Source organism: Danio rerio, chromosome 16, assembly GCF_052040795.2.
Source record: "Danio rerio strain M-AB ecotype USA chromosome 16, GRCz13ab, whole genome shotgun sequence".
In the NCBI taxonomy this organism is placed as follows: domain Eukaryota; kingdom Metazoa; phylum Chordata; class Actinopteri; order Cypriniformes; family Danionidae; genus Danio; species Danio rerio.
In genome coordinates, this window is record NC_141036.1 from 27,486,513 (window position 1) to 27,506,791 (window position 20,279).

Below are 20,279 nucleotides of genomic sequence, written 5' to 3' on the forward strand. Positions count from 1 at the left end.
TTATAAACTCAAATTTGAAAGTGTACCTTTTAGGTTCTGTGTGGTCTAGCGTGCTGTAATTAATTTTGTTGGTTCCTGCACATTTCTGTAATCATAGGAAAAAAGAAAAATGTCTCTACCATAATCTATGCAAAAGTTATTGCATTCCAACTGATGAGAGGTGCTGTATAAGCCACAGAGACCGATCCTTGATTACATATTTCACTATTCTTTTGTTTGATCAAACATAATTTACTGTGTTTGGACCACATCAGACATATAAAAGGATTACTTATGCACATCACCTCAAAAACAAAGGAGAATGGCCCTGAAGGGCACAGCATAAGGTAAGAGATGATAGCTGTCTGTGCTATCTGGGGCTGCTTATTGATCATGAATGTGTTGTTTACATTTCTGTGCCATGGAAACTTCATTCAACAACTGTTTGGCATATGAATATAATTCAATAAAAAAATGCTAGAACTGTATGAGCACCAGCAAGAGCTTTCATTTCAGCTATAACTTGTACATGTGTCATTTGAAAAAATATGAAAATGAACCAATGTAAAATACCTTGCTCGGGTATCCAAAATACTGTGTATTTACGTGTAAATAACTTTTATACAGTAGAATAAAAACCACAGTGATGCATATGTGCATAAAATATAGATACTACACTTTCAAACGACACCACTTACGGGGGTCTGGTGCAACGCTAGCCCTTTAAATGTGAAAGCGAAAGTCGATGACATCACGTACCCAAGACGCAGAGTTTAAGTGGTTAATATAAAATCCATTTTAAACAAACAATTTTTTTTTTTACCTGCACAAAAGTATTTTGTGTCAACTATAAAAAAAATAATTAAAAAACTCCCAGTCTTTCTCTGCTCATGAATTTCTCAGGGCATAAATTCTGTGACTTAATGTCTGAATGCTAATAGTGAAGGGTCACTCACACACGGATGGCCTCCAGCAGGCACCTCTGATGGTGTCGATGTTCTCCACTAGTGTATTTAGTTTGGGTAGTGCGATGCAGAAGCCAACATTCCCTCAGCACATTGGCTGCTGCATGTCTGATCTGCGTCACAGAGAAGATGATAAAAGTGTTAATAAGTCATCTATCCATCATAAACGTACAAAGATGCTCTATTGAGAGTCTGCAGCTCATTCATTAAGCAAACAGGGAAGAACAGGGTAGTTCAACAAGCAAATGTATATTCTGTCATCATTTATGGACCTTTCACCTGTTCCAAACCTGGGTTTCTTTCTTCTGTTGAACACAAAAGAAGATATTTTCAAAAATGTTACACTTGGTGTTTATTAGACTATTATTAGTCATGAAACCTTGAAAATCATGACCTGACACATGAATACAAATGAAGTTAATGCATGCTTATGACAACTGTCAATAAGTGTCATTCACTCAGTTATGTCATGTCAAATGTGACATAGTTTGAGATGTCTTTGTTTTGACAACTTGCCATAACCGAATAAATCATACTTACTCCCAGGGCTTTTTATATCAAAGTTGATATTTAGCAGCACCATGTTGGTGTTTCATAACATCAAATTTTTAACGAATTGGGTCATTAGCCCAACGCTCAACCCCTAACCTGGAGGACAAGGACATACACACATACACTACGGACAATTTAGCTTACCCAATTCATTTGTAGTGCATGTTTTTGGACTGTAGGGGAAACCGGAGCACCCGGAGGAAACCCACGCGAACACGGGGAGAACATACAAACTCCACACAAAAAAGCCCAGGCAGGGCTCGAACCAGCTACCTTCTTTCTGTGAGGCAGCAGCACTACCCACTGGAGCTCAAATACATCATAAATTGTTTTTTTCTTTGTCATGAAAACTTAGCTTAGCTAATTACCTAGACAACATAACTTGTCATACATAACTTGTACATAATCATAAACATGATTGTCATGTGTGACATTATAAATGTTATTACAGCGTCATTATTTTTTTAACCTCAACGACAGTGATGCAAATTAAATTTGTCATTAAAATGTAATTAAATATTAATTATGCTCTTATAACAGTTTGACAGATTAATGACACTTTTAAAGATAAGTTTTAATGACAAATTAATTTTGTTAAATAATCAGAAAAATATTCATGATACAATTTTAATAACATTAGGACATGTTTATGACACATTATGTTGTCTTTGTAATATCAATTTAATTTATTAATTTTCTTTTTGGCTTAACAGTCCTTCCTTTTATTAATCAGGGGTCACTACAGTGGAATAAACCGCCAGGGGCTTGAACCAGCAACCATCTTGCTGTGGGGTGACAGCGTTACTCTCTGTGCCACTGTGTCACCCTAATATCAAGTTGTTATAACAAAGACATTTCAAACAATTAAATCTTTGCATTTAAATTGATGTATTTGAGCAATGACAGTAGTATTCGATAACATTTGTCATAAGCATGCATAAAACCTCATTCTTATTCATGACAAATGCCATGATTATGAAAGTGTCTTAATGAACACACCAAACTGGTGATTTCAAAGGTTCCTGGAAGTCAATGGCTACTTGTTTTCAACATTCTTTAAAATATCTTCCTTTGTGTTTAACAGATATAAGAAACTCTTAAATGTTTGTAACCACTTGAGGGTGAGTAAATATTCATTTTTTTAGGAGGGAAGAACTATCCCTTTAAATTGTTCAGCAACTACACTAAACTACCGTAAATGTTACTGCCCATTAAATTTACTAGAAAATCTGCACAGGATGTATGCAAGGAAACCGGTGTGGTTTATTAATGGGATGGCCTTGATGAAAATAAAAATGGAAAGACGGGAACGGAAGGACAAGTAATAGTTATTCTGAGGGTAGTTTGTGGATGAGAATAGCTGTCATAAAGTTATATGTGGATTATGGCTGTCAATGGCTTTTTGTTGAATCACACATTTCTCTTTTCTTTGATTCTATTGCAGTCTCTGCATGGGTTTTCCTGTTGAAGAGCTGCTCATAACGACGTCACAAGTTCCCTGGCAGTCTGTGTTTGTGGTTATTATTAGAGAGTCCAACTGTGTCCAGATGTCTTCCTTTAAAGTATCATCAAGGTAAATCATTGCAGGACCTGATGAGTTGGACCTGTGGCATGCAAACACACACAAATACATGCACACACAGGGACAGGAAATGGCTTTTGCCAAGCTGAAAGCACAGACCTTCATGATTATGTTAAAAGAATAATCAATCAACACTTACGATGGAAGTGAATGTGGACAATTTGTGAATGTCGTAATGCTCACTTTTTCAACACTGTAGCTGCAAGATGTAAACAATATGTGTGTTAACATGATTTTAGTGTGGAAAACATTAAGTACTAACGTTCAGTATTAATGGCCGCGAGTGCATGCTGCTTATTTGCCCTGCATGCCTCTAAATAAAAATAATCTAGCTCCTGTTTATCTAACCAACCTCCTGTCTCGCTACAATCCAACCCACTCTTTAAGATCTCAAAACTCAGGACTTCTGATAGTACCCAGAATAGCAAAGTCTACTAAAGGAGGTTGAGCCTTCTCATTTATGGTTCTTAAAATCTGGAATAGCCTTTCTGATGATGTCTAAGGCCTCAGACACACTGAGGCCAGCCTAAACAGCCGGCGGTGACCTCTCACATCTGCAGTTTCTCCACAATGGACGTCCAGTGTTCTCCAGCCTCGGATGCCTGCAGCTCTGCACAGAACGTTTGGCTAGAGGAGAAAAGCCCAACTGAGCCTGGTTTTATTCGAAGTCTCTTTTTCCTTCACTTTCGTCACTTGGTGAAGTTTTGTTCTTCTCCACTGTCGCCACTGGCTTGCTTGGTTTGGGACTTGTGGAGCTGCACATTGATGGATTTGCTTTTCAGTGTTTTGACTTATAGCAGTGAAAAATAAACCACACTGAACTGAAATAAATTGCACTTCAACTCTAAAAAACTGGACCGGCAGTTACTAGTATTTATTTCTATGTTAAGCTGCTTGACAATCTACATTGTAAAAGCGCTATATAAAATAAATTGAATTAAATTGAATAACACCTGTCTCTGCTGGCCTGGTAAAAGGGGTTTCTTTTAATTTATGTATCTTCCTCTCTGCCTTTATTCTGGGGTCTCTCCTACTTTCCTCTGATAAGCACACCACAGATGGATCCTGTTAGAGGAACGCAAGTCACTCGGGCAGCCACTTCACCTTCAAGATCTAGCCTTCAGCACCTTCACTTCCAGCACAATCACTAACACACGCTCACAGGACGCACATCAGTGCATCGCTTTTCCTGCCCGCGGTTCAGCTTCTCATGAACTGACACAAGTTCTTTTCCTGACAGCGACCTGATTGTTTCCTCCCTTTGACGCCTTTTGTTGGCTATTAAGAGCTCTGTGTTCATCTCTGCCTGGCCGTCCTAAGCATTTTCCCACACTCCGCTGCTGTTTGGAATTCCCTATTTAAGGAAAAAATAATATTATAAAAAAAAAAAACTACGAAATCATAACACGCGTGCAATGTGGAAAATAACTGCTGCTTCCATCCATGCCTCTGCATCCGCCAGGCCATTGCTTTTTATGTTCCTCATCCGCAGCGAAGGGATATTTTTAACGATTACGTTAAGCATTCCCAAATGGCTAAGCTAAGTCTTATTATCATTAACGTATCTTTTTTATTGCTACCCAATCGGTCATAAGGAAATAAGTAAGTGTAGGTGTGGACAAAAAGACAATAGAGCTTTTCACACTTGGAAAAGTTAACCCTAGGTCATTCTCAACTTCCTGCTTCACATTGCTCATAATTTACCCGGGGTTAACAATTAATCCGGGGTGTTTTAATGCGCCGACGTTTCACACTGTACAGTCCTGAACACTGTTGCTATGTTTACACAAATCCAGATCCATTAAAAACATCTTTTTCTTTCCATCCTTTCCAAGATGGCCTTAACATCCTTGAGAAATTATAGGTTTTTTTAAGCCTCCTGAGTCTCTCAAGTGAAAAAATTAGAAATTTAGGTGGAATGATGATGTGTGTTTAGATATGTGATGCATATTGAACAAATAGATATCTATTTATATGTTTCAGGGTGTCTCTTTTAGAACACTGATATCTTCAATCATATTACTTTCAAGCAAATATTCAATTTCCTCACAGTTGCTGCCCTATAGAAAAACATGCAACCAAAGCTCATTCTGGAAACGTAGCCCCGCGGACGTTTCTGGAGACCGCGATTTACGTGGCCGGAGGTACGTAAAGGCCGCGTTTGTTTTTTTTCGAGCGAACGCTACGGGGCGGTGTGGCGCTGCTCCGCCCCTCCTCTTCGCGCTCGCCGGCCGACGGCTTGCCTCCGAGTGGAGGGCTTTCCCGATGCAATCAGTTTGTCCGCTTAGCTCACAGCGTTGCGTCGGCGGAGCGGAGGCCCCGGAGGAGGAGCCGGAGCCGGCCGCAGTGGACGACGACCGGGATCGAGTCCGGGGAACAGCAGGTTCCGGAAATCAGGTAAGATGAAAAACGGAATCCGAAAAATAAGGGCGAGAAAGCGGCGGGATCCGAAAACGCGTTCGAAATCGAAGACAAGGGCTTTTGCTTTTTTTTTTCCGATCTGGCGGATTTTCGTGCGAGAACGGCGCAGGCGCAAATGCCGCGCGCTCCCGAGAGGCACCGGAGTCTCACGGATCCACGAAAACAAAAAACCGCTCGAATACGTACCTTCCGGGACGTAAATCGCGTTCCGCAGAAACGTCCGCAGGGCTACGTTTCCACAATGAGCCCGGGTTGAAAACATGAGGGCACTTACATTTAAGATTATTACTGGAGTTGCAATTGCAATTGAAAGTGTATTGGATACAGTATTAAGCAGTAAGATGTTATACTAGATAACTGTGAGAATTGTATCATGTCTGGTCTCTCAGTATCATTTCAGCAAATCTCTACTACATTCATGCTCTGTAATATAATATTTGTGTTTTCTGGTAATTGAGTATAGACAGGTAGTTTTGTAAAAATGCTTTCAAAACCTAGTGTGAATGGAGAGTATTTTTTAATTAAAGCTTGATATGTTCATGTAGAAATATTTAAGACTAAAGGGATAGATCACGGTTTCCCAAACTTTTCAGCCTGCAGCCTCTAAAGTAACAATGCCAGTGGCTCACATCCCCCATTGTAATGCTGGGAGTTACACATACAACTGAGGTAAGATCCACAATGCAGGTTTATTCGTATCAGGAAAGCAATGGTCAAAACAGGGGCAAACGGGTATATACAGGCAGTCCAGAATCGTAGTCAGTAAACAGGCTTTAAGTCGTAAGGCAGGCGGCTTAACAGGAGAACAAGGCTAAACAAGGCTGGATCGAAACACGGGAATACAAGACAGGGTAAATGCGTTGTAATGTCATCTGAGATAAAAAGACTCGGCAAACTGCAAGGGTGGATGTGTTCTAAAAAAAAATTAAAATGAAAGCATTGACCGCTGCTGCTTCAAAAGAACGTGTATTTTTTTTTTTATCTTGAGCTCTTGAAAGCAGCAGGACTGTCTGTGGGTAAACGATCATTGCTCTTTGTCTAGTCTATTTCAGATCGCACCAGTTGCGCTTCTTCTAGGCACAGTTGCTTTGCGTAAGTAAATGGGAGCATGCGCGCCTTTTAACAGTTGCGTACATCACATCACTTATTCGCTCGAGTGATCATCCTCTCGTATGGTATTTATCTTTTTTCGCTGTTTTTCTCGCGCGAACAAATTTATTTTTGTCAGTCGTGCTGCTTCTTGATTCTAAGATCACATTTGCACGATTTTTGGGCCATGCTTATTGCCGAACCCTGCTTTCAAGAAAACTACACATTGTAGCAGATTTCCAACCACCCAAAGTGGCTAGTGGAGGTGTCTGTCTAACCCGCCAGAGCTAAAATCTACCTGCATTTGGCGGGTTGGCGGGTGTTAATGTAAAACCCTGATGCCATGTATTTGAACAAGATACGAGTCCAGGTGGTCTGGTTGAAAAACAGACCCACAACATGAAAGATCTAGCAGTGCATTTAACTGTGGACATGGGGTACTTTCTTTATCCCTTTGTGCAAAGCTCTTAATTGTGTTTAATCTTACTATAGAACACTTCCTGTTTGAAGTTAGTAGTGTCTGGCATCTAAATATGCTGGAATAAGTTTTGGGATCAGAGCAGAAGCAGTGATGTAAGTGCTGTTTGGTTCGGATTTTTAACTAATTCTGCCATTCTCCAACTGTTATCCTCAGATTCAAACTATTCAAATTATCAAATAATACAGTATAGGGACTGTTTACAACTGGTCACTTCATGAATATTCTTTAATTAAATGGCTATGAGATCATAAAAATGTATCCAAACTTATTTAAGTATATCTGATCAATCAAAATAACTTCAGGTGGAATAAGGCGCAAGATGTGTATGGCGTGATTTGTTGCTATTTTCAGTTCAGCACCACAGTAATTTTTTTTATGTTTTGTGCCACGTTATTGAAAAAATCCATTTGTGCCACTTTGTGAAAATATAAAAACCTCTAGCTCCATGCCTCATTTCAGGGGCCTTTTTAGTTTATTTATCGCAATTTGCATTTTTATTATATGTTATTATTATTATTCGTAGTATTATTTATTATATGCATATTTATTTTTGTTTTAATAAAAACAAGTTTACTTTCGTCCACCTGTCAAGTTTTTGAGATGAATGCATCCCCATATAGGGCATAAGAATAGGACGTGTTTGAATATAGCTCAGTTCCCCTTCGGGGGGAACTTCAGCACTATAAGTGGATTTGATTGTAAAATCCACGCATTGGGAGGTTCGGTTCAGAAGCTACTCGTCTGAAAGAGTATTGAACGGGCCAATTAAGAATGAATTGGCAGCGCAAGCCTGCGCAGGTGAGCGGCATGAGCAATTAACTGAGTATATAAGCTCACCTGGCGCCAGCAGACGCTATCCTTTTCGCTTCAGAGACTTTCTGATCGAGTCGATGAGGGTTCCTCCTGCTGTGACCAGCGATTCTGAGCGAACGAGAGCATTCTCCCGGTCCAGAGTGTGTACACGCAGTGGCAGACGGTCGAGCTGGGTTTCTCCCTTGCCTGGCGTTCTTTGGGTCCGGTCCTCCAGAGCGGTGCGTATAAAGTTGCAAACTTCACAGAAAGAGCAACACAGTCGTGCAGCACGTCCTTATCAGGACGGCGCTCCGACTGTGCGTTTCTGGATGCGGTGGTTTCCTGTCCTCGGATGATGGGCGCGGGCACTGCGTTACATGTCTGGGGGTCCAGCATGTTAATGCGCTGCTCGCGGGCAGTTCATGTCGTCATTGCGATGCCATGACTGTTGCGCAAGATCGCGGTTAGCCTTTGCAAAAAGGCGAACCACCCCAGTTGTCCCCTGCTCTGCAGCGGGCACTCGGGCAGATCTGAGGGTTTCAGCGAGAGATAATCCGTCGCCCACGGGCCCGCGGACCTCCCGCTCCATTAAGCGCTCCATCCAAGCTTCGGGCGGGGGAAGCGATCCGTCTAACAGATGGTAGCCCTTACGCCCGATGACACCGGAGACCAGATGTCCACCGCGGCATCGGAGGGTGGGCTTTCATTGTCCGATGATGATCCAGACCCGCTCGCCCCCTTCGGGCTGGTGAGCGCTGTCACTACGGATCCTGAAACGGACATGTTAGCCGTGCTTTCCCGGGCTGCTTCGGCCGTGGGTTGGAGATGGTTTATCCCCCAGCTCCGCGGCCGGACCGACTAGAGGGGCGTTCCCTTCTTCCCGGAGGTGCACAGTAGGCTCACGCGGTCTTGTAAAGCACTTTTTTCTGCTCGTGCTGCGTGTTCCTCCACCCTAACCACTCTTGACGGTGAAACAGCCAGGGGGTATGTGGCGATTCCTCAGGTTGAGTGCGCGATGGCGGTAAATCCGCGCGGCGCCTCTTCTTGGCGGGGTCCGCCTCGTCTCCCATCCAAAGCCTGTAAGTTATCTACCTCCCTCGGAGCTAGAGCTTACATAGCTGCGGGCCAGGCTGCTTCCGCCTTGCATGCGATAGCCACCTACCAGCGCTACCAAGCGCAGGCGCTGGCCGAGCTGCACGAGGGTGGGTCCAACCCAGGCTTACGAGCTTCGCACCGCCGCCGACTTAGCTCTTCGGACTACTGAGTCCGCTGCGTGTGCGTTGGGGAGGACGATGTCCACATTAGTGGTCCAGGAGCGCCACCCCTGGCTGATATGCGCAAAGTCGACAAAGTCCGCTTTCTTGACTTCCCCATATCCCCAGCCAGGTTCGGCGACACTGTCTGTGAATTCACCCAGGAATTCAAGGCGGTGGGAGAGCAGTTGGTGGGTGATGTCTTATCGGCGGTCCGTAGCCCGCTCCGCCCGCCGTGCCATTCATACCTGCTCCTCGCCGAAGGCGCCCGCCTACGAGAGCTGCTCCGCCCCCGCACACGCCTCCGGCGAAGCGAGCGCGTCGGGCACCTCGGAAGCAGGCAGCCCCCCTGCCCAGAACGCCGCTAAGTCCGGCAACGGACCGCGAAGCGCCCCTGGGACAGGCCATCTGGAGAAGAGGGAACTTGCTCTTTCCCCGCTGGAGGGCGGGGCCCTATTTCCAACGGCACTTTTTACTGCCATGAAAACATTATGAAAGGGCACTTTTCACTTCCCCAGATGTGACAGCCCGAAATCTGCCAGTCTGGGACGCTATGCTTTCTAGCTTGCAGATTCGGTGCGTTTCGCCAGTGGCTCACGAGCGCTGGGAGGACGGTCTCCTTTCTCCCACCCCTCGAGCCTCCCCTCCGGAGCTCGGGTTTGGAGTGAGAGCAAATATCTCACCTCCAGCTTTTCCGTGGGACCCGCGAGCTTCCCGGATCAGCACACCCACTCCGCGCTGCCCCACTGCTGGTACGTCAGTGATTGTAGCGATGAGTCCATTAGCGAGAGCTCTGCCTGCCTGGTTAGCGCGGGCCAGCTCTTCGCGGTGGCTCATACGCACAATCAGACTCGGCTATGCGATTCAGTTCGCGAAACGGCCCCCCCAAGTCACGGGTGTGTATTCACCAGGGTTAGCCCCCTGTCCGCCCCTGTCTTGCGAGAGGAGATTGCTGTCCTCCTGGCGAAGGATGCAATCGAGCCGCTCCCTCCAGCCGAGATGGAGAGCGGGTTTTACAGCCCACGCTTCATCGTGCCCAAAAAGAGCGGTGGGTCACGGCCAATCCTAGATCTGCGCGTTTTGAACCGCTGCCTGCACAAGCTGCCGTTCAGAATGCTCACGCAGAAGCGCATCCTCCGGTGCGTTCGTCCTCTGGGTTGGTCTGCAGCATTAGACCTGATGGACGCGTATTTCCATGTCTCCACTCTTCCTCGCCACCGACAGTTTCTGCGGTTGCGTTTGAAGGTCGAGCTTGGCAATACAAAGCCCTCCCCTTCGGGCTCTCTCTGTCTCCGCGGGTCCTCACCAAGCCCGCGGAGGGTGCCTCAGCGCCCCTTCGGCTCGCGGGCATCTGCATACTCAATTCTTTACGACTGGCTGATTTTTGCCCTCTCTCGGAGCAGTTGATTATGCACAGAGACAAAGTGCTCTGGCACTTCCACCTGTGGGGGTTTCAGGTCAACCGAGAAAAGAGCAAACTCGCCTCCGTGCAGAGGATCTCTTCTCTCGGGCTGGAGCTGGACTCGGTCACCATGGCAGCGCGCCTCTCCGGAGAGCGCGCTCAGCTGATGCTGTACTGTCTGAGAGAGCTCGACAGTAAAATAGTGGTCCCACTGAAACTATTTCAGAGGCTCCTGGGGCATATGGCATCCGCAGCCGCTTCATGCCGCTCGGATTATTCTATATGAGACCACTTCAGCACTGGCTTCACGATCGAGTCCCCAGACGCGCATGGCACGCGCGCGCACACCGAGTCTCTGTTACTGCGCTGTGTCGCCGCGCCCTCAGCCCTTGGAGCGACCCCTCGTTCCTACAGGCCTGGGTGTCTCTAGAACAGGCGTCCAGTCTTGTTGTCGTTTCAGCAGACACTTCCAACACGGGCTGGGGGGCTGTGCGTTGCGGGCATGCGGCTGCGGACCTGTGGGAAGGTACCCAGTTGCATTGGCATATCGCCTGGAGCTGTTGGCAGTGTTCCTCGCTCTCCACCATTTTTTTCCGGTGCTGGAGCGGCAACACGTGCTGGTCAGGACGGACAGTACGGCGGCGGTGGCGTATATCAGCCGTATAGGGGGTATGCGCTCTCGCCGCATGTCTCAGCTCGCCCGCTGTCTGCTCCTCTGGAGTCATCCGCGGCTGAAATCGCTGCACGCCATTCATATTCAGGCAAGCTCAACCGTGCAGCCGATGCGCTCTCACGGCAGCCTTGCGTCCTGGAGAATGGAGACTCCACCCCGAGTCTGTTCAGCTGATATGGGCGCGATTCGGGGAAGCCCAGATCGATCTGTTGCTTCCCCCGAGATCGCTCATTGCCAGTTGTTCTTTCCCTGACCGAGTGCTCTCGGCACGGATGCACTGGCTTACAGCTGGCCTCGGGGCACGCGCAAATACGCGTTTCCCCCAGTGAGCCTGCTCGCGTTACTGTGCAAGGTCAGGAAGAGGACGAGGAACAGGTTGCTGGTTGCGCCCCTCTGGCTCAACCGGACCTGGATGTCAGAGCTCTCCCTCGCGATAGCCCTCCCCTGGCAGTCCCTTCGAGAGAGCACCTACTCTCTCAGGGACAGGGCACCACCTGGCACCCTCGCCGATCTTTGAAGAGATTTTAGACGCGAGGAAGACTTAGGTAACCTCCGATCGCGGTGGCTAATACCGTCACTCGGGCAAGAGCCCCCTCCCCGAGCGCGCCTATGCCCTGACGTGGAGTCTATTCACTGAATGGTGTGTCTCTCGCTGAGAAGACCCCCGTAATTTGCCAGATCAGCGTTGTGCTTTCTTTACGCCGAGAGAAGTTGGAGAGCAGGCTGTCGCCCTCCACACTCAAGGTTACGTGGCTGCCATCTCCGCTCTCATAACGCGGTGGCTGGCAGCACCGTGGGAACGCATAACCTCATCATCCGGTTCCTCAGGGGCGTTAAGCGAATTAATCCACCCCGCCCCCTCTCATGCCCTCTTAGGATCTCGCCCTCGCTACACAAGCCGCGTCAGATCCCTTCGATCCTCGACTCAGTATCTTTCTGTCCCTGAAGACAGCTCTGCTGGTCGCGTTGATATCGATTAGAGGGTCGGGGACCCGGAGGCATTTTTCGGTCAGTGACTCGTGCCTGTAATTGGGCTGGCTACTCTCACGTCCTGAGACCCCGCCCGCGATATGTGTCCAAGGTTCCTACCACTCCGTTTTCATACGAGGTAGTGAGCCTGCAAGCGCTGCCCTCGGAGGAGGCAGACCCAGCCCTTCTTATGGTCCAGTTCGCGTTTTGCGTATTATCCGGACCGCACTCAGAGTTTAGATCATCTGAGCAGCTCTTCGTCTGTTATAGCGGTCGGCAGCAGGGAAGTGCCGTACCGAAATAAGTTCCCACTAGATTGTGGATGCCTTTCTTTCACTATCAGAGCCGAGATGAGCCGCGTCCCCCGAGAGCGCGTGCGCACTCCACTCGGAGCTTCGCATCCTCTCGAGCGCGCGCACGCGGCGCCCCTCTAACAGACATCTGTAGAGCTGCGGGCTGGGTGACACCCAACACATTTGCAAGGTTTTACAATCTGCGAGTGGAGCCGGTTTCCTCAAGGGTATTAGGTAACCCTTGGTGATTGAGGAAACAATTCGGTAGGGTGTTGAAACACGCTTGCTGCGACATTTTTCCTAACATGGAGATACGTGCGCCTTTTTATCTGTCAGTAAAGTTCCCCATCAGGTGAGCCCTGCAGATTCCTCCGTGGCCCCCAGCACTGACTCAGCGGAGGAGTCACTTGCTGGCCCACTACGTTGTAGGTCTGCCCGCTGGTCAGCCCGCGTTTTGGGTAAAGGTGCCTGCTATGCGCGATCCCCACTAGGCGATCCCATATGCTTATTCCGCCACGGTTAAGTCCCCCCCCTGGGCGGACCCGTGTCTTCCCTCCCCGCTAACCACTCTTTTGCTATGCGTACTCCCCCTTTTTAGGGCTAGTCCATATGTAAATTCTGCCATCTATCCCCCCTTGGGTAACGGATGGCCTCCGCAGCGTCCTCCCTATCGGGATTGCACGCTTCCCAACGTACTGTCGTATTTTCCTAGAATTATCTAGATGCTCACGACTTCCCAAAAAATATATATAAATCCGTAAAACTTCTGTTGAAGTAGGATAAATTAGGGCCAGGGACACGTTGGAGGACCGCGCCCCCCATGATGTGGGTGCGTCACGCTTGCTTGACTCTCTCCTCATCGGGGGTGTTGGTAAGGTGCAGTCATTATGGCGCTTTCAATGGGCTCCCAATGCGTGGATTTTACAATCAAATCCACTTATAGTGCTGAAGTTCCCCCCGAAGGGGAACGTTCGAGGTTACTAAAGTAACCCTTCGTTCCCCGAGGAGGGGAACGGAAGCACTATACTCCGTCGCCATAATGACTGTCCCTTAGCTGTTGAAAGTCTCTTCAGCTTAAAAAGGATAGCGTCTGCTGGCGCCAGGTGAGCTTATATACTCAGTTGATTGCTCATGCCGCTCACCTGCGCAGGCTTGCGCTGCCAATTCATTCTTAATTGGCCCGTTCAATACTCTTTCAGACGAGTAGCTTCTGAACCGAACCTCCCAATGCGTGGATTTTACAATCAAATCCACTTATAGTGCTTCCGTTCCCCTCCTCGGGGAATGAAGGGTTACTTTAGTAACCTCGAACGTTTTTTGACCACACTTCAGGAGTAAAGGAGTAAAGTAAAGAGTAAAAGTAAAATAAAGAGAAAGTAAAGAGGCTCATTCTTTATCCTCATGCTGCAAATAGTCTGTTTAACTGTTTTCTCGATAGTGAAGCATTTAGTTTTTCCACTTACAAAGTTTGCCATGTAAATAGCAAATGCACCACGGCACAATGCAACTGACTCTTAATGGGAATGGGAAAGGAGACTCTGATTGGTTTAATGCATGTTATTCTCAAAACACATCCATAACTCATTAAGAGCATAAGCTCAACCTTGTTAGACCATGCGCCGTGGCGCAGAGTGTATTATTTAGATATGTTCTTAATGCTTTTGTGCAATGCACTTTAGACTTTAGACTCATTAAAACATAGCCCCAGGTGGTAGTCTGGGACACATTACTGACAAAACTGTTGAAAACCACATGTACATTTTACTCTTTCAAAACTGTAAAACAAATAATAAAAAAAAACCATGTGAGAACATGCTATTTGCTATATGATACAGTCAAATATAACAATGCTATTATGCAATAAGCAATGCAACACCACAAACGACAGTTCCCCTTCGGTTGGGGAACTTCAGTGCCATAGAGTGGATTGATTGAAATCCACGAATGGGAGGATTCGGATCAGAAGCCGCTTGTCTGGAGAGTATTGAACGGGCCAATGAATGAAAATGAATTGGCAGCGCAAGCTTGCGCAGGTGTGCTGCATCGCCAATTATCCCAGCATATAAGCACACCTGGAGCGAGCAAACGCCATCCTTTTCGCTTCAGATCCTTTCTGAGTGAGTCGATGAGGGTTCCTCTTGCTGTTCAGCACTTCAGAGCAAACGAGTGTCTCCCGGTGCAGAGTGGGTTTTCGCGGCGGCAGATGGTCGAGCTGGGTTTCTCCCTTGCCTGCGGTTCTTTGGGTCCCGTCCTCCAGAGCGGTGCGTATTGTTGCAACTTTCCTAAAAGAGCAACACAGTCGTGCAGCACGTCCTTTTCAGGATGGCGCTCCGACTGTGCGTTTCTGGATGCGGGGGTTTCCTGGCTCCGGATGATGGACACGATCACTGCATTGCATGTTTGGAGGTCCAGCATGTTAATGCGGTGCTCGCGGGTGGTTCATGTCGTCATTGCGATGCCATGACTGTTGCACAGCTTAGATCGCGGCTAACTTTCGTAAGAGAGCGAGCCACCCCAGTTGCCTCCTGTTCTAAAAAAGCAGCGGGCGCTCGGGCAGATCTGAGGGTTCCAGTGAGAGATAATCCGCCGCCCACAGGCTCGCGAACCTCTCGCTCCTCACGGCGCTCCATCCAAGCTTCGGGTAGTGGGAGTGATCGGCCTAACCAGATCGTAGCTCTCACGCTAGCTGACACCGGAGATCAGATGTCCTCCGCGGCATCGGAGGGTGGGCTTTCACTGTCCGACGAAGATCCGGACCCGCTCGCCCCCTCCGGGCAGGTGAGCGCCGTCAAATCGGATCCTGAAGCGGCCTCCGCGGCCGGACCGACTAGATGGGTGCTACGTAGAGGACCAGAAGGCTAAGCCTTCGAAGCCTCTTGCCCTCTTCTTCTCGGAAGTGCACAGTAGGCTCACGCAGTCTTGGAGGGCACCTTTCTCTGCCCGTGCTGCGTGTCCCTCCACCCTCACCCGCTCCGCCCGCCGAGCCATCCACCTCCACTGCTCCTCGCCGAGGGCGCCCGCCAACGAGTGCTGCCCCGCCCCCGCCTGCGCCTCCGGCCAAGTGGGCACGGCGTACACCTCGAAAGCAGGCAGCTCCCCCTGCCCAGGGCGCCGTTAAGTCCGGCAAACGGACCGCGAAGCGTCCCTGAGACAAGCCATCCGGAGAAAAGGGAAACTTGCTCTTTCCCCGCTGGAGGGCGGGGCCCCGATTACAACGATACTTTTCAGTGCCCCCAAAACATCATCAAAGAGCACTTTTCCCCTTCCCCGGATGTGACAGCACGAATTCTGCCAGTCCGGGACGCGCTGCCTTCCGGCTCCCAGATTCTACGTGCTTCGCCAGTGGCTCACGAGCGCTGGGGGGACAGTCTCCCTTCCCTCAGCCTTCCAGCCCCCTCTCCGGAGTCAGGGTGCGGAGCCAGAGCGAATTGCTCTCCTCCAGCTCTTCCGCGGGACCCTCGTGCTTCCCGGATCAGCACACCCACTCCGTGCTGCCCCACCGCTGGTACGTCAGCGATTGTAGCGATGACTCCATTAGCGAGGGCTCTGCCTGCCTGGTTAGCGCGGGCCAGCCCCTCGCGGTGGCTCATACGCACAATCAGACTCGGTTACGCGATTCAGTTCGCGAAACGGCCCCCCAAGTTCACGGGCGTGTATTTCTCCAGGGTCAACCCCCTGTCCGCCCCTGTCTTGCGAGAGGAGATTGCTGCCCTCCTGGCGAAGGGTGCAATCGAGCCAGTTCCTCCAGCCGAGATGGAGAGTGGGTTTTACAGCCCATACTTCATCGTACCCAAAAAGAGCGGTGGGTCACGCCCAATCCTAGATCTGCGCGTTTTGAACTGCTGTCTGCATAAGCTGCCGTTCAGAATGCTCACGCAGAGGCGCATTCTACAATGCGTTCGTCCTCGGGATTGGTTTGCAGCCATAGACCTGAAGGAAGCGTATTTCCATGTCTTCATTCTTCCACGCCACCGCCAATTTCTGCACCAAACTTGCGGAGGGTGCCTTAGCTCCCCTTCGGCTTGCGGGCATCCGCATACTCAATTATCTCGTCGACTGGCTGATTTTAGCCCACTCGCGGGAGCAATTGATTGTGCACAGGGACAAGGTGCTTCGGCATCTCCGCCTACTGGGGCTTCAGGTCAACCGAGAAAAGAGCAAACTTGCCCCCGTGCAGAGGATCTCTTTTTCTCGGGATGGAGCTGGACTCGATCACCATGGTAACGCACCTCTCCAAGGAATGCGCTCGCCTGTTGCTGAACTTGCTGAAGGGAGCTCGACAGCAAACTAGTGGTCCCACTGAAGTTCTTTCAGAGGCTCCTGGGGCATATGGCATCCGCAGCCGTCGTCACGCCGCTCGGATTGCTCCATATGAGACCACTTCAGCACTGGCTTCACGATCGGGTCCCAAGACGCACATGGCACGCGGGCACACACCGGGTCTCTGTTACTGCGCTGTGTCGCCGCGCCCTCAGCCCTTGGAACGACCCCTCGTTCCTACAGGCCGCTGTGCCTCTACGACAGGCGTCCAGCCATGTTGTTGTTTCAACAGATGCTTCCAACACGGGTTGGAGGGCCGTGTGTCGCGGGCATGCGGCTGTGGGCCTGTGGAAAGGCACCCAGCTGCATTGGCATATCAATCGCCTAGAGCTGTTGGCAGTGTTCCTCGCTCTCCACCACTTTTTACCGGTGCTGGAGCGGCAACACGTGCTGGTCAGGACGGACAGTGCGGCGGCGGCGCATATATCAACCGCTTGGGGGGTATGCGCTCTTGCCGCATGTCTCAGCTCGCCCGCCGTCTGCTCCTCTGGAGTCACCCGCGGCTGAAATCGTGGCGCGCCATTCACGTTCCAGTCACGCTCAATCGTGCAGCCGATGCGCTCTCACGACAGCTGTTATGCCCTGGAGAATGGAGACTCCACCCCGAGTCTGTTCAGCTGATATGGGCGCGATTCGGGGAGGCCCAGATCGATCTGTTTGCTTCCCCCGAGAACGCTCATTGCCAGTTGTTTTTTTCCCTGACCGAGGGCTCTCTTGGCACGGATGCACTGGCCCACAGCTGGCCTCGGGGCATGTGCAAGTATGCGTTTCCCCCAGTGAGCCTGCTCGCACAGTTACTGTGCAAGGTCAGGGAGGACGAGGAACAGGTTCTGCTAGTTGCGCCCCTTTGGCCCAACCGGACCTGGATATCAGAGCATACCCTCATCATCTGGTTCCTTAGGGGTGCTAGGCGAATTAATCCATCTCGCCCCCCTCTCATGCCCTCTTGGGATCTCGCCCTCGTTCTCACGAGTTTGCGAGCAGATCCCTTTGAGCCACTCGAATCAGTATCTCTAAGATTTCTGTCCCTGAAGACAGCTCTGCTGGTTGCGTTGGCCTCCTTCAAGAGGGTCGGGGACCTGGAGGCATTTTCGGTCAGTGACTCGTGCCTGAAATTCGAGCCGGATTACTCTCACGTCATCCTGAGGCCCTGCCCGGGTTATGTGCCCAAGGTTCCTACCACCCCCTTTAGAGATCAGAATTTACTCAGAATTTTAGATCATCTGAGCAGCTCTTTGTCTGTTATGGCGGTCGGCAGCAGGGAAGTGCCGTATCGAAACAAAGATTATCCCACTGGATTGTGAATGCCATTTCACTCGCTTATTCGAGTCAAGGTCAGCCGTGTCCCCCCGGGAGTGCGTGCACACTCGACTCGGAGCGTTGCATCCTCTTGGGCGCGTGCACGTGGTGCCTCTCTAACAGACACCTGTAGAGCTGCGGGCTTGGCGACACCCAACACATTTGCAAGGTTTTACAATCTGCGAGTGGAGCCGGTTTCCTCAAGGGTATTAGGTAACCATTTGGTGATTGAGGAAACAACTCGGTAGGGTGTTGAGACACGCTTGCTGCGCCATTTTCCCTAACACGGAGGTACGTGCGCCTTTTTATCTGTCAGTAAAGTTCCCTGTCAGGTAAGCCCTGCAGATTCCTCTGTGGCCCCCAGCACTGACTCAGCGGAGGAGTCACTTGCTGGCCCACTACGTTGTAGGTCTGCCCGCTGGTCAGCCCGCGTTTTGGGTATAGGTGCCTGCTATGCGTGATCCCCACTAGGCGATCCCATATGCTTATTCCGCCACGGTTAAGTCCCCCCCCTTCCACCCCCACCCCCCCCCCCCCAACCCTTGGCGAACCCGTGTCTTCCCTCTCCGCTAACCACTCTTTTGCTATGCGTACTCCCGCTTTTTTAAGGCTAGTCCATATATAATTCTGCCATCTATCCCCCCTTGGGTAACGGATGGCCTCCGCTGCTTCCTCCCTATCGGGATTGCACGCTTCCCAACGTACTGTCGTATTTTCCTAGAATTATCTAAATGCTCACGACTTCCCAAAAAATATATCTAAATCCGTAAGACTTCTGTTGAAGTAGGATAAATTAGGGCCAGGGACACATTGGAGAACCGCGCCTCCCATGATGTGGGTGCGTCACGCTTGCTTGACTATCCCCTCATCGGGGGCATTGGTAAGGTGCAGTCATTATGGCGCTTTCCATACTTCTCCCATTTGTGGATTTCAATCAATCCACTCTATGGCACTGAAGTTCCCCAACCGAAGGGGAACGTTCGAGGTTACAGAAGTAACCCTTCGTTCCCCGAGGAGGGGAACGGAAGTGCCATACTCCGTCGCCATAATGACTGTCCCTTAGCTGTTTGAAAGTCTCTTCAGCTTAAAAGGATGGGGTTTGCTCACTTCAGGTGTGCTTATATGCTGGGATAATTGGCGATGCAGCACACCTGCGCAAGCTTGCGCTGCCAATTCATTTTCATTCATTGGCCCGTTCAATATTCTCCAGACAAGCGGCTTCTGATCCGAATCCTCCCATTTGTGGATTTCAATCAATCCACTCTATGGCACTTCCGTTCCCCTCCTCGGCAAACGAAGGGTTACTTCTGTAACCTCGAACGTTTGATGTTATACTGTATTTAATTTTTTTTCCAGCCATTTATTCATTCATTAATTTTCTTTACGGCTTAGTCCCTTTATTAATCAGAATTCAACAAAGTGGAATGAACCACCAACTAATCCAGCATATGTTTTAAGCAGCGGATGCCCTTCCAGCTGCAACCCATCACTGTCCAAACACACTCATTCACACTCATACACTACTGACAATTTAGCTTTTACCCAATTCACCTATAGTGCATGTCTTTGGTCTATGGGGAAAACTGGAGCACCTGGAAGAAACCCACGTGACCAGTGACCTTCTTGCTGTAAGGGGACATCGCTACCCACTATGCCACCGCATTGCCACTTTTTTCCAGTCAGTAAATGCTAATTTATATATAAATAGTGTTAATGTTTTTTTTCTATATATATTTTTATTAAATTTTTGCTTTTATATACATATAAACAAGTAACATAAATAAAGAAATAACATCTTTGCAAAATAATGATGATTCAATGACAACAACAGTTAAACAAATAACAACAAAAAAAACAAATGTGCCTATATGCATACATGGGAGTTCAGTAGGTCTGGAAAATTTAAAGAATATTGAAGTATTAATAGTAAGTGTGAAACAATCAATAAAACCAACCATGACATTCTTAAATAAATCCTCTTGTCAGGATTGAAGCAATATCAAAACCAATATATGCCAGGAAAGGTTCCTAGATTTTCTGAAAAACTCCACTCTTATTATGTACAATACAGGTCAGATAATCTAACGACACGTATTCAAGAATAGTTCGGTGCCACATCCTAACAGAGGGAGCCTTCTCCGAAATCCATTTTAAAAGTATACATTTTCTTGCATTAAAGAGAAGGAAATTGAAAAGCCTCATTTTGTAC

At 48.8% G+C, this 20,279-nt stretch overlaps 1 protein-coding gene across 19 annotated transcripts in view; it reads right to left on the minus strand.

Moving 5' to 3' along the window:
• kcnn4 (potassium intermediate/small conductance calcium-activated channel, subfamily N, member 4) overlaps positions 1-20,279 on the minus strand; it is a 76,124-nt gene that overhangs the window by 16,941 nt on the left and 38,904 nt on the right. For 9 of the 19 annotated variants that reach the window (XR_015511398.1, XR_015511406.1, XR_015511399.1 and 6 more), the window contains one exon: positions 936-1,057. The exons of 5 other annotated variants lie outside the window; for them this stretch is intronic. Coding sequence is in view for 7 of the 14 variants with exons in the window: in XM_087287043.1 (XP_087143169.1) it covers positions 936-1,057 (122 nt within the window). In the remaining 7 variants the exon portion in view is untranslated. Of the gene's footprint in view, positions 1-935; positions 1,058-2,199; positions 3,101-3,217; positions 3,278-20,279 lie in introns of those variants that run through there. 5 more of the 19 variants (XM_087287048.1, XM_087287049.1, XM_087287047.1 and 2 more) reach the window with 3 other exon arrangements.